We start from the raw sequence: 17907 nt of genomic DNA on the forward strand, positions 1-17907 counted from the left end.
AGCCATCTTACCTTCTTTGCTCAAGAACTCTTCCAAAACCTCAAAATCACCTCTTAACTCAAGAAATCACTAGTGCTTCTCAAATATTATAAACACTTCTTTAAATCTTCAAAATCACCACATAGACCATCTATTAACCCTTAGATTCATCATCTCAAGTGGGATTAACAAGATCTCAAGGAACTCTACCCAAATCAAGGGTTTCACTTGGGGTTTAGTGAAAATTTAAGAAGTATAACCTTCGCTCACCTCAAATCGTAGGCCTCGTGTTGGGGATCACTTTTCGGTGTCGGAATGAGAAGATCAAACCTCGGCGTCGCTTAAAATCATTTCTTCCTCCTCTTTCTTTCCCTTTCTTCTTCTTCGTTCTCTTTTCTTCCTTTCTTTTTCTCTCCTCTTTACTCTTCTCATTAACTCTTTAATGCATTAAATGGGAAAAGGAGAAACACAATAAGTACTATTTATATTTAGTAACCACATGGGTGGGTCACTTGTTTGAGATTTAAAATGTAACCGCAAGCGTACGGATCAGTGTAGCTACGGGTCGAACACAGGGAGAGCAGCCACTTTATTTTTTTATTTCTTTTAATAATGCGAAAGTGAACCGATTAATGGTTGTGATCTAATTCTAATTACCGTCCTAAACATATGTATCTAAAATAACGTCCTAACCATTCGTCATCTAAGAATTTAAAGACGCAAGCCACGCAATTAAAATTAAATAAATAAATAACTGAAAATAAACAAACCACGCAATTAAAAAAATAAATAAATAAAGGAAAAAAATGCTGAAATAAAAAATAAAGTAAAAGAAAGGGGATAAAGCTAGAGAGAGACTCACAAGTAGGTTTCTCTACTTAGCCAGAGGGATGCATCATAATATGAGCTTCCCTACTTGACTAGAGAGTTACTCTACTTGGCTTTAGGGAAAGGGAGACAATTAAAATAAAAACAATAAATTGATGGTTCTATGGCTAGGAGGGGCAAAGCCAATATATACACTAGCCATGATCCTTGGGGGAAAGGGATAGTAATAATGTAACGACTGAAATTAAAATCCTAAATTAAGAAAGAAAGGGTAGTCAGAAGAGGGAATGAGAGGGGGGAGAGAAGACTACTGAAAGAGCCTACTTACTTGAACTTCAACCCTTGAACTAAAAACTTGATCGACTTGAGATACTACCAGTACTAAAATCCAGATCTGAAATAAACCAAATCTGAAATTTCTAGTACTAGAGAAAACAAATCTTGAAAAAAAAATTACTCCACGGCTCGTGATCTTGTCACCTAGATCTAAGCCTAGAACTATAACTTAAAAAATTACAACTCAATTACATAAATCATAAACATTAAAGGGCTAAATAAAAATAAAATAGTGCTTGCATTAATTGAAAAAAAAACCTATTACAAAAGTGATTAAAGAAAAGATAAAGAAGAACTAAAACTAAAGAGAGAGCAAGAGAGAGAGAGAGCAACTAAAAAAAATTAGAAGAAGAATGAATTTTTTGTCTCTCCTCCTCTTACATGAGTTGTATTTATAGGGAATGGGGAGATAGGGTACAAATTTCTCTTTCCTAAAATGGAGAAACCCACAATTGATTGTAAGATCTTTTGAGACCAAAAGTGCTAAGGTGGAGGAGAGAGAAGAGAGAAATAAACTTTGAGAAATTTCTTATAATTTTTTTGCTTATTTTCTTTCCTTTTTTTTTGTAATTTATTTCTCTTCTTTTTCTCCCTCCAAGGGATGATTTTTTTCTTGCTTTGTGTGATTTGGACAATATTTTGGTGATGATGTGGAGGAGAGAGAAGATTTGGACAATCTCTATTTCTCCCTTTTTTTTTTCTTCTCTTCTTAGGAACCCTTCCATGATTTTCCTTGCTTCTAATTTGATGTGGAAATCTCCTCCATGCCCTTAGTGCTTTAAGTGAGTGAAAAGCAGGAAATCTTCAATAAAATTCTCTAAAAAAAACAACCATGAGATTCGAACTTGAGACCTCTTGGTGAACAAGGGAATTTTGTACACCATAACTCACCAACTACACTAGGTAGTTGTTGTTACCAAAAACAAATCTTCAATCACTTAAGGATGTGGTCCATCGATCCTTGTTGGCATTTGAAATATTCCTTGTACCTCTAGGACAATTGCAAATGGGCTGGTTCTGCATCTTAGTTCAGTTCTAATCCATTATTCTTTTTCTGGCCCGAAAAGAATAATCACTTATACGGGTGACCAAACGAATGTGTACTTTTAATTGAACACATCCATCTTGCTCAGAATCTCGTCCTCTTCGTAACCATGAAAAGAAATAGGACCTCTTTATGTGTAAAATTGGAGATATAGCGCCCGATAGTCCTTAAGGCCTTGAAAATATAAAACCTACAAAAAGAGAGTAAAACCCAAGGTAGCTCCATTCTAAATATGAAAAATGCATGTTTTACTACCCTAGATTTCAAACATAAATGTGCTCATCAGAATTCCCCCACACTTAGACTTTGCTAGTCCTGGAGCAAAACAAAAAGAAAAAAAATAAAGACAAAAAACATAACTCACTTTCGTAGGAATCACGGTTGCACTTAGCATGTGCAACAAGCCTTTAAACCCCTAGGTCACCCCTAGTGGACGAGTTGTGTCTCGTGGGTGTTTTTAGTGAATACACACCCAAAATTCAGAATAAACAAATCCCAACCTTGGCTAAAGGTAAGGCTCATACCGATCCGGAGCAAAGATTGTTTCTTTTACAAGGGACCCCCACACTTGAACTTTTATTACCCTTTATCAATTCCAGGCACTAGCATATTTCTTAATTTGTAACTCACCTCGTCTCTTCCAAAACATCCTTATCTTAAGTCAAAACCACTTGTGAAGAAATAGGGAACCAATGACTAAGGCGTTGGAGTGTTTTTGACCAAACATGTTACCAAGCAATAATGACATTTGCACATTTTTTCTCCGTTTTTTTTCACTAATAAACTCTATTCTACTCCACTACTTTTGGCTTGAATGACATGGTGGAGGAAACACCAGACACCCAAGTTACTATGTAGCTTCACTTTTTGTATATGTCCACAAAGGCAGTGATGCTAGAGTTACTTCAGAAGTTTCCTCCCAAGGAATTTCGATCAAGACACCCCGCTTCCTGAGGCGCAATGCCCTGTCTAGTTCCAAGGGAATCAACTTTTATTCTTCTTTATACCACATTTCACATTTCATTTAAAATTGTGCATTTGTCAACCCATGCCAAATTAAAAAGAAGGTCTCAACTCCAAATCAAAAGTACAAGGAACCCACAAGCTTACATATGGTCCATCACCATAAAACAGGGGTCTCTTATTTTTCAAAAGAAAGTCCCATCTCAAGACACAGGCTTGTTTCTTTCTTCTCAACAGAGTTTTATACGTTCAAAATGTGTACCTTAGTCAAAACTTTTATTTTCATACATCAAGCAACCGAATGGTATGATCATTAGCCAAAAGCCAAAGTAAGACTTCATCCTTAGCAAGCTCAAAAAAACAAAAATAAAAACAAATAAAATAAAGTGGAAAAAAAAATAGAAACTGATTTTCCTCCCCCACACTTAAGTCATGCAATGTCCTCAATGCATGGAAAGAATTAAAAGCAAAGACAATGTAAGGGGGTCATACCTGATTAAAAGTTAGTCATCAGTGTAAAGAGGTTCATGGAGATTCATGACCTCTTCACTACTAGTAGTAGGAAACTCGAGGAATGGCTTCAAACGCTGACCATTAACCTTCGAAATTACCCCTGTTCCTGGATTCAAAATCTCCACAGCCCCATGGGGATATACATTATGGACAATAAACGGGCCATCCCATCGGGATCTAAGTTTACGAGGAAAAAGATGTAATCGAGAGTTATACAATAAGACCTTATCACCAATTGCAAAAGATTTACGCAGAATGTGTTTATCATGGAAAGCTTTGGTCTTTTCCTTGTAAATTCTAGAACTTTCATAGGTTTCATTCCTAAGTTCCTCCAACTCAGATAGTTGGAGCCTACGATGAATTCCCGCATCAGACAAATCAAAGTTAAGCTTCTTAATAGCCCAAAAGGCCTTATGCTCTAACTCAACTGGTAAGTGACAAGCTTTCCCATACACCAAACGGTAGGGAGACTGGCCAAGGTCAGTCTTAAATGCAGTACGATGGGCCCACAAGCCATCAATGAGCCTAAGGGACCAATCCTTACAGTTGGGATTAACAGTTTTCTCCAAGATTTGTTTGATCTGCCTATTAGACACCTCCACTTGACCACTAGTTTGGGGGTGATAAGGGGTAGATAACTTATGAGTGACCCCATACCTTTTCATTAAGGCCTCAAAAGGCCGATTACAAAAATGAGTACCCCTATCACTAATTATTGCACGTGGTGCACCAAAGCGGGAAAAAATGTTCTCTTTGAGAAACTGGACCACCACTTTGTGGTCATTAGATTTACAAGGTATGGCCTCTATCCATTTAGAAACATAATCAACGGGCAAAAGTATGTACAAATTCCCAAAGGAATTAGGGAATGGTCCCATAAAATCGATGCCCCATACATCAAAGATCTCAACTACCAAAATAGGGTTGAGGGGCATCATGTTCCTCTTATTGATACGGCCAAAAGACTGGCAGGAGGGGCAAGCCTTGCAAAAATCAAAAGCATCTCTAAAAAGTGTTAGCCAATAAAATCCGCATTGGAGAACCTTTGCAGCAGTCTTCTTAGTTCCAAAGTGTCCACCACATGCATGATCATGACAAAAAGAGAGAATGGAATGTTGCTCATGATCAGGAACACATCGTCAGATAATCTGATCTGGACATATCTTAAACAAATAAGGATCATCCCAGAAAAAGTGCTTAACTTGGGAATGAAACCTATACTTATCTTGGGTCGACCAGTGATCCGGAGTCACACCTGAAACTAAGAAGTTGACAATGTCAGCAAACCATGATTCACTGGACATTGCAAATAATTGTTCATCTGGAAAGTTCTCGTTGACTGGAGAATCAACAGTCAAGGAATTGGGAAGCCGGGATAAATGGTCTGCAACTAGGTTTTCAACTTCTTTCTTATCCCTAATTTCTAAATCAAACTCTTGCAAAAGTAAAACCCACCTAATGAGATGGGCTTTGGCATCCTTCTTCTGAACTAGGTATCTGAGAGCAGAATTATCACTATACACCACTACATGTGAACCAACTAAGTAAGACCGAAACTTTTCTAATGAAAACACAACCGTTAAAAATTCTTTTTCAGTGGTTATATAATTGAGTTGTGCATCATTTAAGGTCCTACTAGCATAGTAAATGACAGTGGGTAACTTATTAATCCTTTGACCTAAAACTGCTCCTATGGCAAAATCCGAAGCATCACACATCAGTTCAAAAGATTCAGTCCAAACAGGTGGTTGAACAATGGGTGCATTGGTCAACTCCTTCTTAAGTTGTTTGAAGGATTCTAGGCACTCTTTAGAAAACTCAAAAGTCTGATCTTTGGCAAGTAATGAGGTGAGAGGTCAAGCTAACTGACTAAAGTTCTTAATAAACCTTCTATAGAAGCCTGCATGCCCTAGAAAAGACCGGACATCCTTAACAGATTGAGGAGGTGGTAAATTATCAATTAAATCCACTTTGGCTCTATCTACCTTAATTCCCTCCTTGGATATTACATGGCCTAAAACAATACCAGATTTAACTATAAAATGACATTTCTCCCAATTCAAAACCAAATTCTTAGATATGCACCTTTTCAAAACTAGGGAAAGATGATGAAGACATTCAGAATAGGAATTCCCATGAATTGAAAAGTCATCCATAAATATTTCTAAGAATTTTTCAACCATGTCAGAAAAAATGCTCATCATGCATCGTTGGAACGTAGCAGGGGCATTGCAAAGCCTAAAGGGCATACGCCTGTAAGCAAATGTTCCATATGGGCATGTAAAAGTGGTCTTATGTTGGTCCTCTAAAGCAATTGAGATTTGGTTATAGCTGGAATATCCATCAAGAAAACAATAGTATTCATGTCCAACTAACCTCTCTAACATCTGGTCAATGAATGGCAATGGGAAGTGGTCCTTCCAGGTTGCCGCATTTAACTTCCTGTAGTCAATGCACACACGCCATCCTGTTTGGACACGGGTAGGGATCAACTCATTATTGGCATTAGGAACTACAGTCACACCAGACTTCTTAGGCACTACGTGAACTGGGCTTACCCATTGGCTGTCAGAAATAGGATAAATTATTCCATGATCCAAGCACTTTAGGATCTCTTTCTTAATAGCTTCCATCATCACTGGGTTAGCTCTTCTTTGGGGTTCCGTGGATGGTTTGGAATCCTCCATAAGATGTATATGATGTTGCACAATAGAAGGGCTTATACCCTTGATATCAGCCATGGTCCAACCTAGGGCTTCCTTATTATCTTTTAACACTTTAAGTAACTCCTCTTCCTGGCTAGAAGTCAAATTTGAAGAAATTATTACAGGAAGAGTCTGGTCAGGCCCTAGGAAAGCATATCTCAAATTAGATGGCAACTCCTTAAGATCTAGCTTAGGGGGCTCAACTATGGAATGTTTGGGAATGGAATTGGAAAGGGGTCGTAAGGGCTCCATAAGTGTGTGAAGACTCAAGAGTTCAGAAAAGAAATTGTCACTATCATCATCCAACTCATCCATACACTCTTGGAATTCTGAATCAAAATCAATATCAAAGTTGGTAACTAAATCATCAGAAAAATCCAGAAAATCCTCAAGCATATTGATCTCTTCTTCCATATGTGGTTGCTTACCAATCCTAAACATGTTAAACTCAGCAGTTTGGTTACCAAAAGATAATCTTAGGAAACCATTCTGGCAATTGATTAATGCATTACTGGTAGCCAAGAATGGTCTTCCTAGAATTATTGGGATCTCATCCTTGGTTGAGAAGGGCTTAGTATCTAACACAATGAAATCAACAGGGAAAATAAATTCCCCCACCTTTAGTAAGACATCCTCAACCATCCCTTTAGGAATCTTAACAGACCTATCTGCTAACTGAAGAGTAGTTCCAGTGGCTTTCAATTCTCCTAATCCTAGTTGCTTGTACACATGGTAAGGTAAAAGATTCACACTTGCACCAAGGTCAAGTAAGGCATGCTCAATGTAGGTGTTGCCTATGACACAAGATATGGTAGGGCTCCCTGGATCCTTATACTTGGCTGCTATAGGCTGAGTAATTATGGAACTAATGTTACCTGCCAAGAATGCCTTTTTGGGCACAATAGTGATACGTTTGTGAGTACACAAATCTTTCAGTACCTTTGCATAGGCGGGGATCTGGGATATGGCATCCAAAAGAGGGATGTTCACTTCTACCTTTTTGAAGACTTCTAAAATTTTGTCCATAGAAGCAGTCTTCCTTTTGTTTACCAAGCGATTAGGAAATGGGACAGGATGAACATAAGGACTGTTAGGGATTTGCCCCTGTTCAGAAGAATCATTTTTGGTTTCCTCAACCAAATCATCTTTAGTTTCAAAAAAATCTTTAGGTTCATCAGACGAACCTAAAACAAGAGGCACACTTGTGTCCTCAATTGAAGGAGAGTTAACATGAGTAATAGATGAGGAAAATTTAGGAATGCTCTGTAGGTACTCTCTACCATTCCTAAGGGCATAAACAATATTACATTGGTTAGAGGGTCCTTGTTGGGTCTGACCTTATACTATATTCAGTGGTGCATTAGTTGGTCCTTGTGAACTAACAGGTTAATGATGCCTAGGGTTAGGCTCTGGTTGACTGGGTAAAGTTCCCTTCTCCCTCTCATACATAATTGAGACAACTTGGGTAAGTTCTCTCGTAAGATTTTGATGGCTTGTCATGAGGAGGGCCATATTTTTTTCTAAGTCACTTATTCTACTTGCCTCTCCAGTGTTGGTAAACCCAGGGGGTTGCTGATAAGATGATAGGAGAGGGGCCCTAGGAAAACTCGCCTGAAGTGCTACATTTGACCTAGGAAAAGTATTTTGGGAAAAAGATTGTTATGCAAAGGGAGGCCTTTAGGGTCCAGGTTGACCTTGATTATAGAAATTGGAAGGTCCTGCTTGGTTGCCCTGATTCCAAGAGAAATTTGGGTGATTTCTCCATCCTGGATTGTAGGTGTTACTATATGGATTATTCTGGTATAAGGCATTAACACTATCATTAGAAGTGCCCCAAGAGGTGTTGGGGCATTCTTCTATGACATGTCCAGGGGATTGGCACCAAGCACAAATCTTAACCAAATTGACTGATGATGGCTCTCTAGGAACTATAGCCTCAATCCTCTTGATTAGGCTATCCAAATGGGCTTCCTTGGCTACTATCCCATCCACAAAATATCCTTTTTCTCCTATGGTTCTTTCACTCTCTTGGGTTGATTCCCACTCACGGGTTTTGTCAGCTAAGTCAAGTAAGAATTCCCATGCCTTTCCTTCATCTGTAACCGATGTGAATCCCTCAGGGCACATAGACTCTATCATTTGTTTAGTTGGGTAATCAATATCCTCATAAATTATTTGACATAAATGCCATAGGTCTAGGCCATGGTGAGGGCATTCTTGGAGTAGATCCTTGAATCTCTCCATAATTTTAGAAAATGACTCACTAGGCTTTTGCCTAAACTGAAGGATATCACTTCTAAGCTTATTGGTCTTGTGAGTTGGGAAAAACTTCTTAAGGAAGACAACTGTGAACTGTTCCCATGAGGTTATAGAATTTGTGGGTAACCCATACAACCACTTCTTAGCTTGGTCTTTCAATGCAAAAGTGATAACCCTAAGCTTAACAGCATCATCAGATAGTTGTTAGATCTTAATTAGAATACATACCTCTTCAAATTCCCTTAGAAATAGGTATGCATCCTCAGAGGTCAACCCATGGAAGTGGGGCAACATAGTGATGTATTGAGATTTGAGTTCAAAATTATTGCCCTGGGCTTGTGGTAGAACTATGCAGGAAGGTTGGGTTGTTCTAGCAGGGTAGAACCTATCTTTCAGAGATTTAGGTGAAGGGTTTTGCTGTTGGTCTCCCATATTGAAAGGTTTTAAAGAGAGCAAACATATAGGGTCACTACTTGTTGGATCTCTTCTTTCTAACTGATTCTTAGTATTATCTACCCACTTAACACTCATGCAACAGAAAACTACCCACAACTAAAGTAAGACAAGCACAAAAGAATGGATAGCAAAACTTTTTTTTTTTTGGCATTTTGGGAGCTTACCGGCAGGGATCCGGGTTTGCTCAAGTCAATTCCTGAGGTACTGCTACAGGGCAAAACCTGTCTTTATCATACTGTGAGGAATGGCGACCTCCACTGATACAACTAATATTGCAAGTTGTTCTTATCAGGAATTCAATAAAAGAAAAGGAAAAATAAAACAAAGCAAACAAAACACTCCGATTTACCAAAAGAAAGCAAAAAATAACATGGAACTGTCTCCCCGGCAACGGCGCAAGTATACGGATCAGTGTAGCTACGGGTCGAACACAGGGAGAGCAGCCACTTTATTTTTTTTTATTTCTTTTAATAATGCGAAAGTGAACCGATTAATGATTGTGATCTAATTCTAATTACCGTCCTAAACATATGTATCTAAAATAACGTCCTAACCATTCGTCATCTAAGAATTTAAAGACGCAAGCCACGCAATTAAAATTAAATAAATAAATAACTGAAAATAAACAACCCACGTAATTAAAAAAAATAATAAAGGAAAAAAAATACTGAAATAAAAATAAAGTGAAAGAAAAGGGATAAAGCTAGAGAGAGACTCACAAGTAGGTTTCAATACTTAGCCCGAGGGATGCATCATAATATGAGCTTCCCTACTTGACCAGAGAGTCACTCTTACAAGTGTTACTCTATTTGGCTTTACGGAAAGGGAGACAATTAAAATAAAAACAATAAAATGATGATTCTCTGGCTAGGAGGGGAAAAGCCAACACATACACTAGCCATGAGCCTTGGGGGAAAGGGATAACAATAATGTAATGACTGAAATTAAAATCCTAAATTAAGAAAGAAAGGGTAGTCAGAAGAGGAAATGAGGGGGGAGAGAAGACTACTGAAGGAGCCTACTTACTTAAACTTCAACGCTTGAATTGAAAACTTGATCAATTTGAGATACTACTAGTACTAAAAACCAAATCTGGAATAAACCAAATATGAAATTTCTAGTACTAGAAAAAACAAATCTGAAGAAAAAAATTGAAATTGAAAGACATGCTTCATAGCTTGTTCTTGTCACCTATAACTAAGCCTAGAACTAGAACTTGAAAATTACAACTTCAATTGTTTAAACAATAAAAATAAAAGACTGAATCAAAAACAAAAGTGCTTGCATTAATTGAATAAAAAGAACTTAAAAAAGTGTTTAAAGCATAAACCTAGAACTAGAGCTAGAGAAAGAGATAGAGCAACTAAGAAAAAACCCTAGAAGAATAATGAAGTGCCTCCTCCCCTTGTGTTAATTATAATATATAGAGAATGGGGGAGGGAACCTAACGATTTTGGCTTCTAAAAAAAAAGATTTTTTTTATCTTGTTGATGAAGTGGAGGACAGAGAAGAGAGAAAACGTGTGGAGAGAGATCTCCCACGATTTTTCTTGTCTTTTTCTTCCTATTTTTTCTTTCTTTTTCTAATTTTCTCTCTCTTCTTGCACAAGAAACCCCCTTTGGCCGATTTTTCTGTCTTGGATTTGGACAAAATTCTATTTTAATTGGAAATTCCATCCATGCCCTTGTCTTTTCTTTTCTTTTTTTCTTATTTCCTATTTCTTCTCTTTATTTTCTCTCTCTTTTTCAAACTTGTGTACAACTATCTTGGCCGACCGCCTTTAAGTGATTAGTAGGAAAGAGAAAATCTTCTAAAAAAAACCTCAATAAAATGGCAGCTAAGAGGTTCGAACTTGAGACCTCCTAATAAGCAAGGGATTTTACACACCACAACTCACCGACTACGCTAGGTAGTTGTTGTTATCAAAAATGAATCTTCAATCACTTAAGGATGTGGTCCATCGATCCTTGTTAGCATTTGGAATATTCCTTATACCCTTGAGACAACTACAGATGGGCTGGTTCTGCATCTCGATTCAGTTCTGATCCATTATTCTTTTTCTGACCTAAAAGAATAATCACTTGTACGGTTGACCAAATGAATGTGTACTTACAATTGAACACTTCCATCTTGTTCAGAATTTCATCCTCTTCACAATGATGAGAAGAAATAGGACCTCTTTATGTGTAAAATTGGAGATATAGCACCCAATAGTCCTTAAGGCCTTGACAATATAAAACCTACAAAAAGAGAGTAAAACCCAAGGTTGCTCCATTCTAAATATGTAAATGCATGGTTTACTACACTAGATTTCACACATAAATGTGCTCATCAAGTGCCCACCTCGTACTGTGGCATATGAGTTTCAGAGTCCCGATACCTTTTAGGAGATCAATGACATGCTGACTAAGGAAGCTGAAGGATGGAACCATTCAGTCAACTATTTTGCTACTCCAAAGGTTGTCTGTCATGCGATTTAGTAGAATGTCCTCCCCACTTGCTGACATTACAATGAGGTATCCTCCCTTCAAGCCTATGTGACATACTGCATGTACATGGGGGTGCAGATCCGTCTACCTTACCTCCTAATGTAGACCATGGTAATTCAGTCTGAGGGGCAGGATTACTAAGTAGGGAACCTATGCTACGGAAGGATATTGAATGACATCTTTCACCACTTTGGGGTAGACTTGGAGGGTGAGGCACACTTGGGCGAAGAGGTCATAGACTTTAACCAAGACTCGCTGAAGAAGATGACCATAGATCTGAGGGAGGTGACAGCTATCCCAGGAGAGGGTCAGTAGCCTATGGAGGTAGAGGGTGGCGGTGCTGGTGATGTTGCTGCAGGAGGAGAAGCTGCTGGGGTTGGTGGGGCTCCACCACCTTATCCCCTGGCTATGGGTTCTATGGCGACTTCTACATCTCAGAGCAATAGGGGTGTGAGGCCTTATGGTCTCAATGATGTTATGGCCTGTCTGAATACCATTATGTCATTGATGAGGAGCATGGATAGCCACCTCGAGAGCATGGACAGGACCTATTGTCTTATAGACAATAGAGTGGCCTCCCTAGAGGCATAAATGTAGTGATGGTCTTCCATCTGGGTATCCCAGTGCCTCCTCCAGGAACGCATGGTCCGAACTAGGCTCAGGGCCAAGAACAGAGCCAGCAGTAGCAGCAGTAAGAGTAGTGGCATGCTTGCCACTGTAGCTTTTAGGATTTCCCTTTTTATGTCTTATTTGAGTTGATGTTTTAGGTTTAGTTGATCTTTTACATTATGTCATTTGCTTCAATTGTTTAGTTTCTTAGACTTAGGCTAGTTAGGATTTCCTACTTTCGGTACTTTAATTTTTATAAAAAGTGTAAGTTGTATATTCAAGTTCTTTATTGTAATGAAATGGATTTAACACCTATACTTGTCTCCTAGTGTGAAATTTCTATTATTGTTGTCTTGAGATTTTTATTAAATTCTAGTTTTCCCAAAATCATGGTTTGGCTGAGATTGTGAGTTAAGGCAGAGTATCGCAGCTCTGAATCCATAGCTATCACTCCCCACTCCCAGCAGACCCAATTTACCATTAGGAATACCGGTGGTGTGAGTAGAACACGTACTTGTCTTACAACCTACCAGGATCTCTGATAGCAGTACCTTTACAGTTTCACAATCTAACATCACAAACCAGTATAAGCAGCGGAATCAGAGTATAGTAGCGGAATTTATAAATAAAATGGAAAAACATCTAATGATAATATAATAGCAATAACTGGTTATTCTGTTACATTCATTCATGACATATACTATAATATCAAGAAAATATACAATCCACTACTATATCAAAAAGTATCACAATATGATGTACAATCTCACGGTGCGGCGTAAACACAGTGGTTGCAAGCACAGTCCTGATCGTGCTCCTTCGCTTTTGGCATCCACTAGTCACTCACACCATACTCCAACTCAGAAGATACTAGATCACTCGCCATCAACACCACAGTACCTACATCATCATCTAAAAAGGGGTGTACACGTGGGATGAGCTTTCCAACTCGCTCAGTGAGGGGTGGGGGTCAAGCACATCCAAGCAAGTCAATAGCAGCAATATATATGATACATGATTATGGAAATTACACACATAGTCCATGATGCTCATGATGTAGTTCATTTGTTTATTATCCACCTAACAATACAAACTAAGTCTGGTAAATGCTACTACGGTACATTAGGCTGTATTCCTCATCTCGAAAACCATATTGACTACTCAGCGATACAAACCCTAGCCATGATTAGAAGCTTGCCGGTCCCCGTATGCGACCATGGGTCACCTAGCAAACCCTTAATAACCCCCTCCTAGCAGTCATGGCACCGGTAACAAATCGGCCATATGGGACAGGTTCCCGCCTCTGACAACAGTCACATTGTACCGCAGGAGTGGCACTTCGTGAAGGCTCATATAACATACCATAATGGATTATCCAACACCTCAACCCCTGTTGGCAAGGGTGCGTAGCATAAGGAGTGATACCTAATCACATATATACTACATGCCTTTATAATGATACAGTTAGTATGGATTACACGATACCGGAGAGACCTCGGCCACAATGTGTAACCCACCTCCAAATATAGTTCTGGGTACACGATACCAGAGAGACCTTGGCCATAAAATGAAACCTGAGATCATTTACCTAATCTAGCATGTAATAACAGTTGAGTATGGACTACACAACATCGGCAAGACCTCGGCCATAGAGCGTATCCATTTCCAAATGCACTCCTGGGGTACACGATACCAGCGAGATCTTAGCCACAAAGTGTAACCCACGACTATAACTAAATCTAATGCACATAGCTAATGTATGAATGCAACATACATACGGTAATCACGACACCGGTGCCACCTCGGCCACGTTGGATTTTGTCTCACACATACACATCCAAACACATGATGATCACGGTACTGGTACCACCTCAGCCACACCGGATCCCGTCATACATTTCCATACAAATCATATCATAATCAAAAAATGATAATTTCAATTAAACATATAATTCTAAGCATGTGAGCAATTAAATAATTAATAAACATTTAAAAATAAACACAGTCCATCCCTCACCTGTTTTACGATCGGTCATGTTTGGGTTCAAGTACGACCACCGATCGATCAATTCAATTTTGGCTTCGAGGCATTGAATGACACTGTCCTAGACACAAGGGAATCATACATTAGTATGCATCAGAAACATCGGGAGGGACCCACACAAGTCACCCCCAAAGTGTACAGACACTGTCTCCCAATGACAGTAATGTCACAGAAACAGGGCATTTCCACCAGAAATATCAGACCTATTTCTAGTGGAGGTGATAGAGAGCACATCAGGCTCCATGTCCACCAGAAATATGCCATCAAAAATAGACCCAGTGGATCTAGTGGACTATTTTCGGTGGAGGTACAAGGCCGTCCAACCAATTTGGGGCTTTCCAGCTCGGGCCTGATTGCTGGGATTTGTTTTATGGAGTTTGTAGGGGATGCCCCTATCATCATTCTAAGCCAAGAAAAATCCATTTCCACTGATCCATTTGGGAAATACGTCGATCGAACGACCAAAACCCAAGTTGGTCTTTTGGCATTACATGTTGTCGGAGCTCACCGGGCTTCGTTTGAACTAGGTAACAACACCGGGAGGTAGAATAGGCATCCTACAACCTTAACATGGTGTGTACACAAAGATTCTATCCATACCTAGCTTTGTCTAGGTCAAAATGAAGAGAGAGAGTGACATGGGAGGTTGTACTTACCTCCAGCAACGATTCCGGCAATAAGGCAGCAGCCGACCCCAAGGTAAGCCTTCAATCACCTCCTTCTTCCTCTTCTTCTTCCTTCCTCTCCTCTTTCTCTCCTCTCCTACATTGGGCACAAGGGAAATGAGGAAATAAATCCTCATTTCCCAACTTATAACTTAAGTTGGGCCTTAGGGTCCGTTTAGTTTGGGCCGCTTTTGAACCAATTGGTATAAAATGAGTTTTGGGGCACGAGGACCCACACATTTAGGTCCACAAGGTGTTCGCATTAAGAGGAAGCTGTGAAAGATGATTTGGGATCATTAGAAACCATTTTTTATGCTAGTGGTGGGACCCACGGGCATTGGGACCTCGACAGCAGCCTGTGGACCCACCGAAAATAGGCACTAGATTCATGCCCAAGCTGCTTCCGATGGCTTGTTTCTGGTGGTCACGACAACTTGTTGTCTTGATAGCTTGCCATCCCAGGGTTGGTCTCGCACAGGTGGTTGCCCTCGGACATGCCCAAGGCTTTTCGGAAATTATGATGCATGCCAAAAATCAAGTGTGGAGAGTCGGGTCACTTACCGTCTGGGATTGGAACATATGAATCCCCCCTAGTTAGATAGGCTTGCAATGCACGAACATGTGGGGTCATATCTACCCCTTCGATAATATGCAGCCACGAGCCAAAACCCAGTCGTAATTTTGATCTCCGATCCGAGGCCTGTCACCACAGTTCAAATTAGACCGGATTAGGGCACAGGTGTAACAGTGGGTAACTAGTTTCTTTTTGTATTTGCTTGTTCCCCTTTGTTTGTGTTTGTTTTTCCTTTCGTTTTTGTGCTTGCTAAGGATGAAGTCCTATTTTGGATTTTGGCTAATAGTCACACCATTCGGTTGCTTGATGTATGAAGGTTAGAGTTTTGATTAAGGTACCCATCTTAAATGCATAAAAACCCTTTTGAAGAAAAAGAAACAAGCATGTGTCTTGAGAAGGGACTCTCTATTGAAAAATAAGAGACTCTCGTTTTACAGTATTGGACCATATGTAAGTTTGTGGGTTCCTTGTACTCTTGATTTGGAGTTGAGACCTTCTTTTTAGATTGGCATGAGTTGACAAATTTATAATTTTAAATGAAGTGTGGAAAGTGATATAAATGAAAAGTAAGAGTTGATTTCCTTAGAACTAGACATGGCATTGCGCCTCAGGAAGCGTGGTGTCTTGATCGAAACACTTAGGGAAGAAATTTTTGAAAGGCTCTAGCATCACTGTCTACGTGGGCATATGCAAAAAGCAAAGCTACATAGTAACTTGGGTGTCTGGTGTTTGCTCCACCATGTTATTCAAGCCAACAATAGTGGAGTATGATAGAGTTTATTTAAAAAAGAAGAAAAAAAAACAGCACAATAGGAAAGTATGTACAAATATCATCAATGCCTTTGTAACATGTTTGGTCAAAAACACTCCAATGCCTTAGTCCTTGGTTCCCTATTACTTCACAAGTGGTCTTTCCTTAAGATAAGGATGTTTTGGAAGATACAAAGTGAGTTCCAAATTAAGAAATATGCTTGTGCCTAGATTTGATTTGGGGTACTAAAAATTCAAGTGTGGGGGTCCCTAGGTTAAGTGTAAGAGGAATTATCTTTGCTTCAGATCGGTATGACCAATTTGTTTTTTTTTGAATTTTGGGTGTATATTCATTGCAAATGCCCACAAGACACAACTCATCCTCTAGGAGCGAACTAGTGGTTTAAAGGCTTGTTTCACATGCTAAGTGCAACCGTGATTCTTACAAAAGTGAGTTAGGTTTTTTGTTGTTTACTTTTTATTCTTTTTGTTTTGCTGGAGGACTAGCAAAGTTTAAGTGTGGAGAAATTCTGATGAGCACATTTATGTGTGAAATCTTAGGTTGTAAAGCATGCATTTTTACATACTAAGAATGGAGCTACCTTGGGTTTTTCTTTCTTTTTGTAGGTTTTGTATTTAAAAGGCCTTAGGGACTATCGGGTGTCATATCTCCAATTTTACATATAAAGAGATCCTGTTTCTTTTCTTAGCTACGACAAGGATGAAATTCTAAGTAAGATGGACGTGTCACATTAAAAGTACACATTTGTTTTGGCACCCGTACACGTGATTATTCTTTTCAAGCCAGAAAAAGAATAATGGACCAGAACAAAACCAAGATGTAGATCCAACCCTTTTGCAGTTGTCCCAGGGGTACAAGAGACAGTTCAAATGCCAACAAAGATGTAGGGACCCAAGTTGGACTTTCCACTCTCTATCCTCCCCTTGGACAATTTTGATGATTCTCTCTCTCCTATTTTCTTAGAGATTTGTTGAAGATCTTCTCTCCTACTTTCCACTTACTTAAAGATCAAGGGCATGGCCGGGATTTCCACATAAATTAGAAGATTGTCCAAATCAAAGAAATCATCCAAGAGAGGCTGTGCAAGAAAGAAAAGAGAGAAAATGAGAGAAACAAGAATCTTCCTATTTTATTTCCCTATCTCTCCTACCCTCCAACCCAAATTGCTTCTTTCCTTTTCCCCCCTACTTTTTCTCCTTTTTTCTCTTCTCTTCTACCCTCCACCTTATCAGACATGATTACAAGAGAATCTAACTTGTGCATCCTTCTCTTCTCTCCCCTATACCCTATAAAAGACCATCGTCCAAAGTCAAGGAGAAGGTCCTCTTGCTCTCTTCTTCTCTAGTTTGTTGTGCTTTCTCTCCCTCTAGCTCTAGTTCTAGTTCTTTGTTTTTGGCTTCAAACACTTTTGTAATTGGTTTTATTTAATTAAGGCATTGTCTTTTATTTTTATTGTTTATGATATTCAAGTTATTGAAGTTGTAATTTTAATTTTCTAGTTTAAAGCTTAGATCTAGGTGATAAGAACCAAGCTTTGGAGCATCTCTTTTCTAATGCAAGTTTTTCTTCAAGATTTGTTTTCTCCAGGCCTAGCAATTTCAGAGTTGGTTTATTCAAGGTCTGATTTTTAGGGCTATAGTATTTTTCAAATCAATTAAGTTTTAATTCAA

General features: G+C 39.0%; 1 protein-coding gene and 1 non-coding gene across 2 annotated transcripts in view; one reads left to right on the forward strand and one right to left on the reverse strand.

Moving 5' to 3' along the window:
• Positions 1–7320, reverse strand: part of LOC122060691 — a gene marked incomplete at its 5' end in the record, with an annotated part of 40029 nt that extends 32709 nt beyond the window's left edge. The window contains 5 exons of the mRNA XM_042623803.1: positions 4175–4750; positions 5126–5179; positions 5750–6009; positions 6457–6907; positions 7082–7320. Of these exons, the coding sequence (XP_042479737.1) occupies positions 4175–4750; positions 5126–5179; positions 5750–6009; positions 6457–6907; positions 7082–7320 (1580 nt within the window). The remainder of the gene's footprint in view (positions 1–4174; positions 4751–5125; positions 5180–5749; positions 6010–6456; positions 6908–7081) is intronic.
• A 1246-nt stretch (positions 7321–8566) lies between these two features.
• LOC122062261 lies at positions 8567–8673 on the forward strand. Its single transcript, XR_006134883.1, has one exon. It is a non-coding gene; the product is annotated as a small nucleolar RNA R71 (small nucleolar RNA).
• The last annotated feature ends 9234 nt before the right edge of the window (positions 8674–17907 follow it).

Source organism: Macadamia integrifolia, chromosome 14 (assembly GCF_013358625.1).
Source record: "Macadamia integrifolia cultivar HAES 741 chromosome 14, SCU_Mint_v3, whole genome shotgun sequence".
In the NCBI taxonomy this organism is placed as follows: domain Eukaryota; kingdom Viridiplantae; phylum Streptophyta; class Magnoliopsida; order Proteales; family Proteaceae; genus Macadamia; species Macadamia integrifolia.